At 38.3% G+C, this 12,593-nt stretch overlaps 1 protein-coding gene across 10 annotated transcripts in view; it reads right to left on the bottom strand.

Annotated features, from left to right (window-relative positions):
* The window catches only part of arvcfb (ARVCF delta catenin family member b), a gene marked incomplete at its 5' end in the record, with an annotated part of 157,619 nt that overhangs the window by 14,010 nt on the left and 131,016 nt on the right, over positions 1 to 12,593 (bottom strand). For 8 of the 10 annotated variants that reach the window (XM_079486516.1, XM_079486520.1, XM_079486522.1 and 5 more), the window contains one exon: positions 10,752 to 10,823. In XM_079486516.1, the coding sequence (XP_079342642.1) occupies positions 10,752 to 10,823 (72 nt within the window). Of the gene's footprint in view, positions 1 to 10,751; positions 10,824 to 11,818; positions 11,837 to 12,593 lie in introns of all 10 variants that reach the window. The other 2 variants (XM_079486514.1, XM_079486517.1) reach the window with 1 other exon arrangement.

Below are 12,593 nucleotides of genomic sequence, written 5' to 3'. Positions count from 1 at the left end.
TAAAATGAGTTTAAAAGTGGTTTGACAAGTGCAAACACACACACACATGCATGCACATGAGAGAGGATGGATTGTCTTGCATCTCCCCTGAAATCACAGCATCTGTGCCCATAAGGGCCGCCAATGGAGACAGGAAGTGCTGTATGCTTTAGTGAACAGAACAAAGCACCTTTCTCATTCTCAATCCCTCCACAGGCCATTGGAACGGAATGGTCAAGCCTGTCAACTTTTTGATTTCTTCTAGAAATGCCTCTTTATAGATCGAAAGCCTCTGGCCGGCTCTAAGAATGCTTGGGTTCAATTCTGGAAGTGGCATCTGCCCACAATCCCACTGTGACATCCTAGAGTGCCGCGAGGCTGCCGAAAACCAGCGTGTCACTGCTCACACGAGGAGGCCTTTTTGCTTTTCATTCGTCCCCAGCGGTCCATATTATGCAGATGTCAATCTTCAAACCTTCCCTTCCTTAAACAGATTTTCTTCTCTATGGTTCCACTCTGACCTTTCATTGACAAACCCCACATTTATTTACTTTTCTATGTCAAAACTGTTGTTTCTATCGTTACCAGAGCAGACCGATTTATAAGTAATAATGAATTGAACATATTAAATATCTTTTGGGCGAAGCAAGATGTTTATTTAAGACATTAGGCATGCCAAGAATAAGTTCTTAGCAGCTGTGATCTAAACCTTTTTAGCAGCTACCTATTAAATAATTGTTAAAGGAATGCATTGCAGAGAGAGCTGAGGAATGTGATTGTAGATATCCATGTTTATAACCGGAGATTGCGGTGAAACAGAAAATGGCATGTCTTGGAAACCAGAACTATTTGATGGAAAAGAAAGTGCCAGCTGAACTAATAGAAATGATACCTTTATTCTCATATTTTCTGTGGTCATTTAATAAAGAACCCTGACAAGGTGAATTTGTCAAAAACATCATGACCATGGAGCTCATAGTTAAAGGGACAGGTCACAATTTCTTTAAATTCTTTCATCATTACTCTCTCTCATGTCATTCCAAACATATGACTTTCCTTCTACTTCAGAACACAAAAAAATATGTTTTAAACATCGTGGTAACCAAATAATATTGCTCCCCATTGACTTCAATTGTACACACACAAATTTCTATCAGTAGGCCCATCTGTAGCCATAGTTTAACTTTTTTTCTTGGGCTTACAATTCAGGCGGGTCGCTGCCTATAAAGCGCTCAAAAACATTCACTGACAAGGTTTCATTTTGGATAGGATGCTACTTAAGAAAGCAGTAAACAGCAATACATCTGACTATTTTTTATAACAGAGCTTTTGCATCTGTCTAGACAAGGTTAAGAGGATGAGGTCTGTTACAGCTTCCCTGAACAAGCATGATGCTCATATAAAATCTCTAATATTAAATGAGTTGTCTGGACTATGCTCTTAATTTCAGCATCTCGCCATTTAAAAACAAGAAGCTAATGGGTTTCACCTTGAGCTCTGGCTCCATTTACTTTCAGGCAGACAGAAGTGGCAGCTTTTGGGACGCGCTGTGAATAGAGTCGGCAACAAACAGCATGTAGAACACACAGCCAAGGCACTTAACATGAGCTCAGAGTACTGCAATCTCAAAGCACAAGTGTCATGATCTCACTATATGATGATAACACTTATCATTCAAATGGTTACAAACGCAGATGTACGAATTGACCCGGTGAGTACCAGGCGGAAAAATCTGACAATGATTAAATAGGATGGAGGTGGTATTCATTATGATTTTATATCAGGAACAACATGATACTGAAAGACTGATGCCTACGTGCTAAAAGCACACGATTGCTGTAGACGTCTTCGGCAGTCATCTCACGACTGGAAAAAACATGGAGTTCAGTGAAATAAGACAAAGAGCAAGCACACTGTTTGAACATTCTGGACCTTTTCTGTTAGTATGTGATGCTGTGAATGAGCACACACATTGAGCTGATGTCCTCTGAAACCTTGTATCTCCATATTTCGTGTTTTTGTTTTGTTATAAGTCAGTATTATTAGTCACCTTTTATGTTTGTCAACGGGTTTTGCAAATATTGTACCAATAAAAATATAAAAAAATGTGTTCGTCAACTTAAAGGACACTGTTTAATCCATTCACTGAAAAACAGTGAAATTGGACATGCAAGGTTTCAGATCTAATAATATTTTCTATTCCCGGACCCCCAGACTGTTGACTGTCTTTGTAGGCAAAACCTGACCTGGTTTAACATGTATGCACAAAAAGGTAAATTAATGCCAGCCTGGAAGAAAATGCCACAAAATGTCAAAATATTTCAAAACCGTCCACCTCCAACCTTTTTTCTATTCTCTCACACACTTTTTTCAGGCTGATGCAATTTCCTTCTCTTCCAGCCACACACAACTTTGTAAGGCTTGTTTGAGTCATTGCTGGGACGCCGGCAGCACACAATACGTCTGATCTGCTTTGCCTTGGAGAAAGATGTCCCTTTGCAGGCTTGATGTCATATCCCATTCTTTACAACCCACCTTCCTCCTGTCTCATGCTCTAGCATGTGATAAATAATCACACGCTCTCGGTTTCCCTCTCTCACCTGCTCCGTATCTTCCTCTCTGGCACTTCATCTCCTATCTGCCAACCTCTGACGCCCCATTCTTCATCGGCACAAAAAACCTGCCCCGCAAATTATAACCTAAAGAATAAAGTGCGGCCGTCTCCGACGCTTCACCCGCTCTCACGCTTTGCAGATGACAGTTTTCACTTTAAAGAGTCAATTTATAAAGAGACGTGTTGGCGCAACAGGAAACAATGAACTCTGGCAGCTCTTTGTGTAGACATGGCTGACGGCTTGCCGAGTAATCTGTGCCTAATTGCATTCAAGTATGTGTGTGTATGTGAAGCATCTCTTGGAGAACCAGAAACATCCTCTTCGAGCTGAAAAGCTGCACACAAAGGCCCCTTTGGGAGGGTACATCTCACTCTATTCCCTCCCTGTAGTTTAACTCAGCACTGTAATTATTGCATTCGCCATTAGGCCGGTGAAGAATGGGTTGCTGTATCATGAACATGCACTGGATGATAATACAGAATTCATAGCTCTTCTGCCCAGCCAGACTCTGGTGTGTAAAATAACTCAATGGCAATACTAATAAACGTCAATACTATCATTAAGCGCTTGTTGAATAATAGAAATCATAAAGCAAACCCAACCAAATATTCAGCTGATGAGATTTTATATATATATATATAATCTTTCAAAGCGTGAGCAAAATATGAGCATTCAAATCTCAGTTAACACAAATATGTAATGAGGTCAAACTCTTGTATACCTGCAGCCCGGCACATCCCCATTAGACACTATCTGCCAGACTTGTTTTCAGAAAACAATAACATATGAGTAATGATGCGTATCACCTATTACATCCATCATTAAGTTTCTTGCAGCCTTCACACACTATTTGCAAGCGCTTCCAAAAGATCTAGATGGAAGGATGCTTTTTTGACTGATCAGGGATCATTATCGCTGGACCAGGTGCAGGGTTGTGATGGAGCGGGTGCCCAAAAGATGGTATGTGACAATGAAACACTGCTGGTAGAATTAAATGAGGGTGATGGGGGCACACCTGAACCTGATTGTGCCTTGTGTGTGATGCCATGAATCCAGTGTTACATCGGTCTTTCCTGTGCCTGTGCCAAATGTCACTAAGGACCATGCATTGTCAGGTCACAATAACAATGTGTTCATTCACAAAAATAATTGTCTGACAGTGTCCTGATTTCACAACTGCAGGGGGCATGTACACAACACAGGGAACGAGTGTATATTAATATATCAGTGGTTCACTACTTGAAAGAGCATGCGATGCAACTGTTGCCATGCATGGCCATCGGTTACCAAACAGAAATAAAAAACTGCATTAGACATTTATCAATAAATGTATATATTAAAGATATTATATAAACATATTGGAAAAAAATATAAAACATTTTATGGCATTTATAGAAATTATTAAGATTGTTTTGTTGAACAATTTTCTTTCAATAGAAAATTAAAACAACTTTATAAAACAAAATACACTGGACTGAATTCAAGCCCATATTTGTATTGAGAAGGGCGCAGTGCAGACCTTCCAGGGGTCTCTAGGCGTCTTTTTGAGACATGATGCGAAAACGGAAATAAGTGAAATTACCATGCCAACTTGCTTGTGTAAACAAAAGCTCACAACGCTTGTGAATAAGAGACCTAAAAATTTTAAGGGGTAGTGAATATATTTAAAAGTACGACAGTGCGCTAATAAAGTAATCCAAACACTGCATATGTAATGGCATCTTATTATGCCTCTCAGCATCATGCCACTTAAAAGCTGATGGTCTGTTGTTGATTGTAAGCTGTGCTGCTTGCTGTGGTACAATAGAATCAATATTGTCAGCAGTTGGTGTGATTATGATTGGCAGGCCACAGAATGGCATTGGCAATTTTCCTTCACAGACTGGCACCTCCATGGGTGGTATCACTGTCCCTGGTGCACACACCGAAATGTCTCAAATGAATATTCCTCCCGAACACAGACCTTCCGTGAAGGATGTGTGCATGCCAGCTTGTTTATGTCCTTCAGAGGAACTGGGTTGTTTTTAAGGGTTATCAAGACCACCTAATGATTACTAATGCAAGCCATCTCTGTGTGTGTATCAAACACGTCTGCCATGATGAGAGGCTGCAGTCATCTTTGGCCGATGTGTGTGTTTCACTCTGATGTCAGTCTCAAGAGTGTGTGATTTCTAACACGGGGAAAAGGCGGTAAGGGAGAGATGCCGTGAAGGGCGGATGGGAGAAGATGACAGGGAGCTGTTTGGGTGATTGTCTGGGTGTTACATTCCTCATGGGCGGAGAGAGAGATGGGAAGATGGAGGCGCGACAGTACCCCACCCATGACTGGCGTGGGATGTGGTTGCTCTTGCTCCAACGCCAAGAGGTTTGACTCCCAAAGAACATAAAATATGATCAAATGTGTACTGTATCTTAAATACACAGCCTGCTTTAAATTGAAGTGTGTTACATTAACACATGTAAATGTTTGGAAACAGTTTACCATGGGAAATAGTGATGTCAAAATTACGATTTTATCTGAATCAACGATACAATTACTTTCAGCTACGCAGAACGCTGTTACAATTATTTTATACAATGTTAAATAAAAATATTAAAAAGAGTGCACTGTGAATAATGCCTTGTCCTCTAGTTTGTTTCTTAAAGTATGTTCAGCTAGTAAATACCTTCAAACGGCAAGTTTAAGTGTTTGAGATTTAGAAGTAGGGAAACAGTCATTTTAAAATCACAGAGGCATCTCACAGCATGTGGGAGGCAGACAGTGTTGACATAAAGTGGGGCCGGATGAGGCATGATAGTGTAAATGTTAAATGTACAGCTCTGATAAACAGCGGCGACACTAAAGAATCGGAGTTCATTAACAAAGCATATGAGAAAAAAGCTTGATCTTCAGTTTTATAGCTAAGGACTTCATCTCAGCAGTTTCCATTACGCTACTAATGGAGGACTTGAACAGATAGCCCAAATGAATCTCTCAAGTGTGGATTGCTGTAAAACATAACAATTAGGAATGCCGTTCCCGTTGTTTAGAAGCGTTCTAAATTAAATCGAGGGTTCACAAACAAAGCCGTCAGGCACCGTGGGAAGAAGTGAGCCATCTCATCTGGATCGCTCAGCCCTGTTTGGAGAATACGTACATCTCTATACCGGCAGAGATGTCAGCAGGCAACAAAGGCAAATTAAATGAGATACGGATTAATGCGATGAAAGGCACGCACAACTCTTCAGGAGAAGAGAAACAAATGTATTATCTATCTGAATCAGAGCGATATAACCTTGGGAGATGCCGTCCAAAGTGCGAACAAGCAATATACTTTGTGATTACAATTTTAAGTAGAAAGTGATTCATCTCTATAATTAAAAGGCTTTTTGTCGCCGATTAACAATAAGGTAAAAGAGAAAACATAAATATACAATGTATCAAGCTCAAATGCTGCCGCTAAATCTTTTGCAGGAGAATGTAGTTTTAATGAAACTACAGTGTTTGTTATATATTGCTGTAGATTTACTGTAACAAATGAAGTGATCAAAACCAGGAAGTTAAGCTTTCACATCAAATTCATTCACTTTTAAAGATTAGATGTACACAGTTATGGGTTACATGTACTTTATGCAGTGAACTATTTATGTTGGGAGTTTTATATGTATACGGTACATATTCAAATACAGTACATTTTCAAATGATTTATGTAAATGATAGAACGAAAGAACGGGAGGCACTAAAATTGACTTCTGCTATGTCCAAAAGTTCTGACTGGCTTTTTCAGTGTTGTTTAACACTTAACATCCAAAAACAGCTTTTATGTATTTTACAACTAAAAAGGAGGAGGTTGTACCAGATATTCTAGTAAATGGTGAACAACTACAAATTGTGCAGGATTTTAAATATCTTGGAGTAATTTTAGACTCTCAGTTAACATTTGAAAAGCATTTTAAAGAATAGTTAGTGAAGTGTCACTGCAGAATCAATAAACCACATGTGCTGCAAAGGTTTTTCTGCATTCCTTAATCTTTTCTCATTTTTCTTATTGTGTTACAACATGGTCACAAGCGGGACAATCAGAATTGAAACCTTTGCATGGTTTGTATAAGCAGGCTTTAAAATAGTTTGCTAGGAAACCTCATAGATGCCATCATTCTTTTATAATCAAAAATGAAGTACAGCTGTATCTGTCTTTTGTAAATTAAACGAAATACTCTTCGAAGATACGAAGTATGCCATACTACTCTATAGGTACTCAAGATGAATATGAGATTGGCAGAAACTGTGTGTGTTACCTCATCTTTAAATCACCTTGGTTACAGAATGTGATTGTAATACCCAAACGGTGTGTAAACCTTACTGTATTAACCCATTAGAACTGACAACTGCATTTTGGTCCTTTGTGATCCTTAACCATGGTTGTTTGGTTAGTTAGAGTTGGTTATACACTCTTAAAAATAAAGGTGCTTCACGATGTGTATATGGTTCCATAAAGAACCTATAACATCTGAAGAACTTTTCTGTTTCACAAAAGGTTCTTTGTGACAAAAAAGGCTCTTCAGATGATAAAAAGGTTCTCCAAAAAACCTTAAACTGAAGGGGCATCGCTGTAAAGAATTTCTATAGTATCCATGTTTTTAGGCAGATTACCATTTGTATAACCACAGTTTTAGTTCAAGTTTCACGGTAAAACTATGGTTACCGTAGCAAAAGCTAAATTTGTGGCTACCATGGTTTTACTACTATATAAATAAAAATAACATTGATACTACACCATTTTTAAAAGGGAAATGTATGGCTTAACAGCACTGTTTACATGAAAAATTGTCAAATACAATAGGAGTATTAATGGCACATCGCTGCTGGCACCCAGAACAAAAAGTTTGTGAGCGAAAAAAGGTTTAAATGTCATCGCGGTTAACATATGCTCATAATGCCCTCCTTGTTGTTCTCAATTTCTTACAGAATCCCAAATTACAGCTCTCCCTTCTTTTTCCCATGGATGTGAATGTTGCCGTGAGAAGCCTTTAAATGTTTCATGGCTTGCGGTTTTCAAACAGGTCCTCTCTCTGAGGTACCTCCAAATGCTAGAGGCAGAAAGTTCAACAAAGATGCTCAGTGAATAAACAATGGCTATACAGTATGTCTCTGCTCCGGCTAAGTGACCAAAAATGCTCAATGCTCCAAGCACGGCTGTCACGACTAAGTCCTAATGCACAGTAAACTCAGTTGCCTCTGGTCTTTTCATTGGAAATGAATTAACTTGCTGGTTGCCGAACCCATCTGACATCAGCTCAGCTTTAGTGTTTACAGTATCTGATCTCGTAGCTTTTCTAAACCCTAATAGTCTTCTCATGGACAAATGCGAAAGCTTGTGTGCACATTACACTCCAAGTAAAGGGCCAGGTGAGGCTAGTGTCAAACACAAATATCTGTGTTGGTTTTGCTTTTAACTATGGTTATTAGCTGAAAAAACAACCGAAACAACTGTGAATTATGACCGATATTACATTCTTTTGTTTATTTTAAATCAATATTACACTCAAACTTTTAAGCTGCTCGTGCCATTTGATTAAATCACAGCAACGTTGATATTCAGTGCAACAGCACGTTTGCTTATTAATTGCTTGTGAAATTATCCCTCTACCGATGGTCACACAGAGTGCATATCAGCATGTGGACATTGTATAAAAAAAGCTTTTAAAACTTCACTCAACGTTCCTAAAAGAAACCCCGGTGACGGCAGGAGGTAATTAACATCACGAAAAGTCAAAATAAATGAGGTAGATATGAAGTGAAGATATTTTTGTTGTGCTTTCTATCAAAACCATCCCTTCATTTTAAACCACATTGTGACCAATCCTTATTTAAACTCTTCTGTATGCTTGACTCGGGCGATAAAAGAGTAAATCAGCTTACATCGATATACCGCTGCAATTACATATAATCTAGTTCAACAACATCCTCATTTTTAATGCTAATGTGTTTTATGACAGAGAGAAATGCTATTGACTAGGAGCAGCTGCCATTATACCTTTATGAAAGTGTGAAGGATTGTGTGAACTGTAAAGATCCTGACAGCATCTTAAGTATTTACTCAGTGAAACAAAAATCACAAAAAACAGACTTGTGAAACATCTACTGGAAGTTAGGTTTGGGCTACGTAATGTCTTTTTATGATGTTGACACTGAAACCATCTATACATTGTGGGGGCTTTACTTAGACATACTGACTATACTGCAGTAAAAACTGTATAGTACACACACATAAACACTGCCTTGTTCAGTTCTGCAACAGTCAGCACATTTTCACACAAACCCCATATACTACGTTTTTTTTCTCTGGTTACTACTAAGGTAATTCCTGTTAAGTCCTTTTCCTGTTGTTTCAAAGCACCCTTTGACTGTTTCATCTGAACCGACGCGTCTGCCCAAAGTTAACGTCCGGTCTGTGTTTGTTAATTGGTCTGGATAGTGGCTAATAATCTAAAAATTCATTGTTTTCTTTAATTCATATTAATACTAATTTATATTATCATAATTTTATTGTATAATAATTGTATTTAATAAACGATTTGTTGTATTTTGATGGATGTTAATTTTATTAAATACAAAATGGGTCGTGTAACTTTGTCGCATTTGAAGAAATCATTTGGGACATTGACATCTAGGGGTTGAGCTTTGTCTAAATTCAAAATATTGAAGAGGCAAGTTTTGCCAAGTAACGGTTCTTCTCTGTTTCTTTTGTTTGTTTTTTGAAATAATCTGCAGGAACTCTGTTCTTTGCCAATGTGTAGTGGAAGTTAAGTTTGGGCCGCAAAAACAAGGATGCGCAGTGTTGTTGCTTTGAAACTGTCTATAAACTAAATTATTTACATACAGTAACCGTTAAAAAATATGAAACTAAGAGGATGGGATCAATTTAAAGTTCCCAAGTGAAGGCTTGACAGTTATCTTACATAGTCTCAGCTTAAAATAAAAAATAACAGAATTCATGAATCAATAGTTTAAAGTTGTGCCTGTTGTATATCTCACTAAAATAATATCTTTCTCATCCGTAAAGATGATGCCATCAAGGAACCGTTTGAGGCAACACAACCACTTGGTGCTGAAGTGTACTACAATTTACAAGTGTAATATTTTATGGCATATGCTTTTATGATTGGGACATGAAAATGTACTGCGTGGCAGAAATTACCCACAACATTCCTAAAACCAACAAGCAATACTTTATTCACAGATCAGATTGTTCCCGCTTCTTTCTCCAAATCACACGACAAAAGCTTCGATGTCGCTTCTTAAGTTCATATCACTTTTTTTCATTCACCATAATCCAACTGTGGTGTTTCTCCAATGAAAGAGAGTTTAGAAAACACTATTTCTCCTCTTTAATGGAGAAAACCAGGTCATTGTATTACAATACGTTTTCTTTCCTCTTTACGACTCTACTACAGTAATACATAAAAGATTAGCCTTAATAAAACCTTTTCCTGCCTCACTAGGTGCAGCTCTTGAGTTAAAATGATCCTAGATCAGTCCGTCAGGTGGAAAGAGGCTCTTTGATGACTGTACCCGAATCTCTTGTGATTCATTTTAGACAATCACTATAGTTGAAGGTTCGAGCCCCTCTTATAGAACCCCTACACAGATGGTTTAACCCATCAGGCTCTAGTCGGGCTCAACCTTGCCTGTCTCTATAGTAAATCACTCTCATTCTACCTGAAGGGAGCCAGGGATATCAGTCGTACTGAAATACACTAACACTGTGCCTTAGAGGATTTAAGACTGTGTTGACACAATGAGAAAATGCTTGTGCAGAAGAGCATTGTTACTCGATACCCCAAATCTCCCAGAGGATCTTTGTATGCTCTTCTCAAAATTCAGCTTCCTGAAATCTTTGTTGATGTTCATAGCTTTATCACATCCCACAATACTTTGCAGCGCAATCCTCAATAGTCCTCTACAGTAACAGCAAGAAGAACATTTGGAGTAATATAAGCTTACTTTAGACAGTACGCTGCTCGAATTTACTTCCCACAAGCTATTCGCCTGCCTATATGACAGATTCCTCTCTTTCAGAGAGAGACCAAAGAGTCAGGCCATTTCCTGTTCCCTTTTCAGAAGACTGACAGCTTAAAGATGTAATAATTCGAGGGTGTCAAAGGAAGACCTACCTTTAGTGGGTTCTGTGCGCTTGGGTAGGTCCAATGTGTCATAGTTTTTGTCATGTTCTCCGTTTTTCCTCCCTGCGTGAAGAAGGGAAAGACGAGAGTGAGAGAGTATGAGAGGGGAAGAAGCTGTTAAGTGTCACCGTATGAGAGGAATTACTATGCGGGTATGAAAATGTCAAATCCACTTGAGTCTCAAATACACACACACAGTCGCAGACATGTCACACATGAATTGAGCTATATGCTACACAGATATGCAGAGATGAACTCTATCCTTCAGAAACACGCTCCCAAGAGAGGGAACCACAATTAATAATGCAAAGCCTTTGTCATGGAAGACAGATGTCTGAAATTGAGTGAAGAACAGGAATACTTGTTCACACACAAGTTAATGTTAAAAGGGATAGCACAACCAAAACACTCGCCCACATGTTGTTCTGTACAGATTTAATTTCTTTCATAAGAATATAAAATATGTTGAAGAAATGTTGATAGAAAAGTCCATGCTTTTCTGTACAATGAAAGTGAGTGGTGACCAGGGGATGTAAATCTCCATCGTAACAAACAGCATCTTTAAGAAGCACATTTTTGAAGTTGAAAAATCTTCTGCTACAAAAGCTCTCAAATTGTATTTGCATCCACATATTTTTCAAGATGCTGTATCAAGATCGCTCCAGATTTGATGTCAATAATGGGTGTTGACACGGACTCTTGTGTGTATTGTACATTTGGAATTCACAATTTATAATCAAAACTTTCCAATCTGTCCCCCACACAAAGCTGCTATTCAGAGGACTGTGGTACTTTGTACTCGTGGTGCCTTTTGTCATTGCCTTTACTTCCATTGAACAGAAAGCTGGCTGGGTTATTTTCAACCCAGACTTGGGTCAAAAAAAGAACGAACTCAGCTGTTGGGTTAAATTATCCTAGCAAATGGTTTATATACCTGCCAGCATTTAAATAAGGGAAAGGTGATGAAGAGTTTATTCTGATGAAGATAGAGGGAGCTACAATGTATGTTGAGAGAGAAAGAGAGAGAGAGACATTTAGAGGAAAGCAGGAAGACTCACCTTGATTAAACCATTCCTCTAAAGTTAGCCAACGCAGCAACAGCAGCAAGACCAATAAGAGAAAAAGCAGGCAGGGGAAGAGAGGGGTATTCAAAGAGTGTTTTTAAGAGGACAGAATTTAATTGTGAGCCACTTTAAAGTATACAGTAAAGTTGAGAGAGTGTATAAAACAGGTTTTTAGCAAACACAAAGTTAAGAAGCAATTCAGTTTCATTAGCTAAAGACCCCATGAGCATAATAAATCGTTGTTCCATCTTACCACAACATTTCGTTTCAAATTTTATGATGTGGATAATTTTGACTAATTCGTACGATCTCATTCGTAAATGTAAGTAAGATTTGCTTTTGCGCCAGTGACGTTAGGTTTAGGGGCAGGGCTTCAGTATTATGTTTATTTCACTACTCGTATGTTTTTTTACGATACACAACATACGTACGAATACATACGTAGCCACTTCGTAAAATAGTCATGAATTCCCATGAGATCAGGTCGATTTTATCACACTTACAGTCCAGTGAGATCCCGTGAGATCATGTCGGTTTCATTACATATCCAATGCAATCCAGTTTAAATCGTGTTGCGTCAAATACATAATAATTTAAAAATGAAACATAAATGAAGTCACTGTCAATCTTTTTATAGCAAACATGCTTTTTTATGCAAATAAACCTTATCATACAATTTATTTTTAAAACCATCGCTAAAGGTTTGCTTCCGTCCTAAAATTACAGCACATCCTCACTTATTTGCTGTTTATAAAGAAAGTGTCAAGAG

This window comes from Barbatula barbatula (genome assembly GCF_947034865.1).
Source record: "Barbatula barbatula genome assembly, chromosome: 2".
Taxonomy (NCBI): domain Eukaryota; kingdom Metazoa; phylum Chordata; class Actinopteri; order Cypriniformes; family Nemacheilidae; genus Barbatula; species Barbatula barbatula.
Note: the sequence above shows the minus strand (reverse complement) of the source record. Positions and strands in the feature narration are given on the sequence as shown.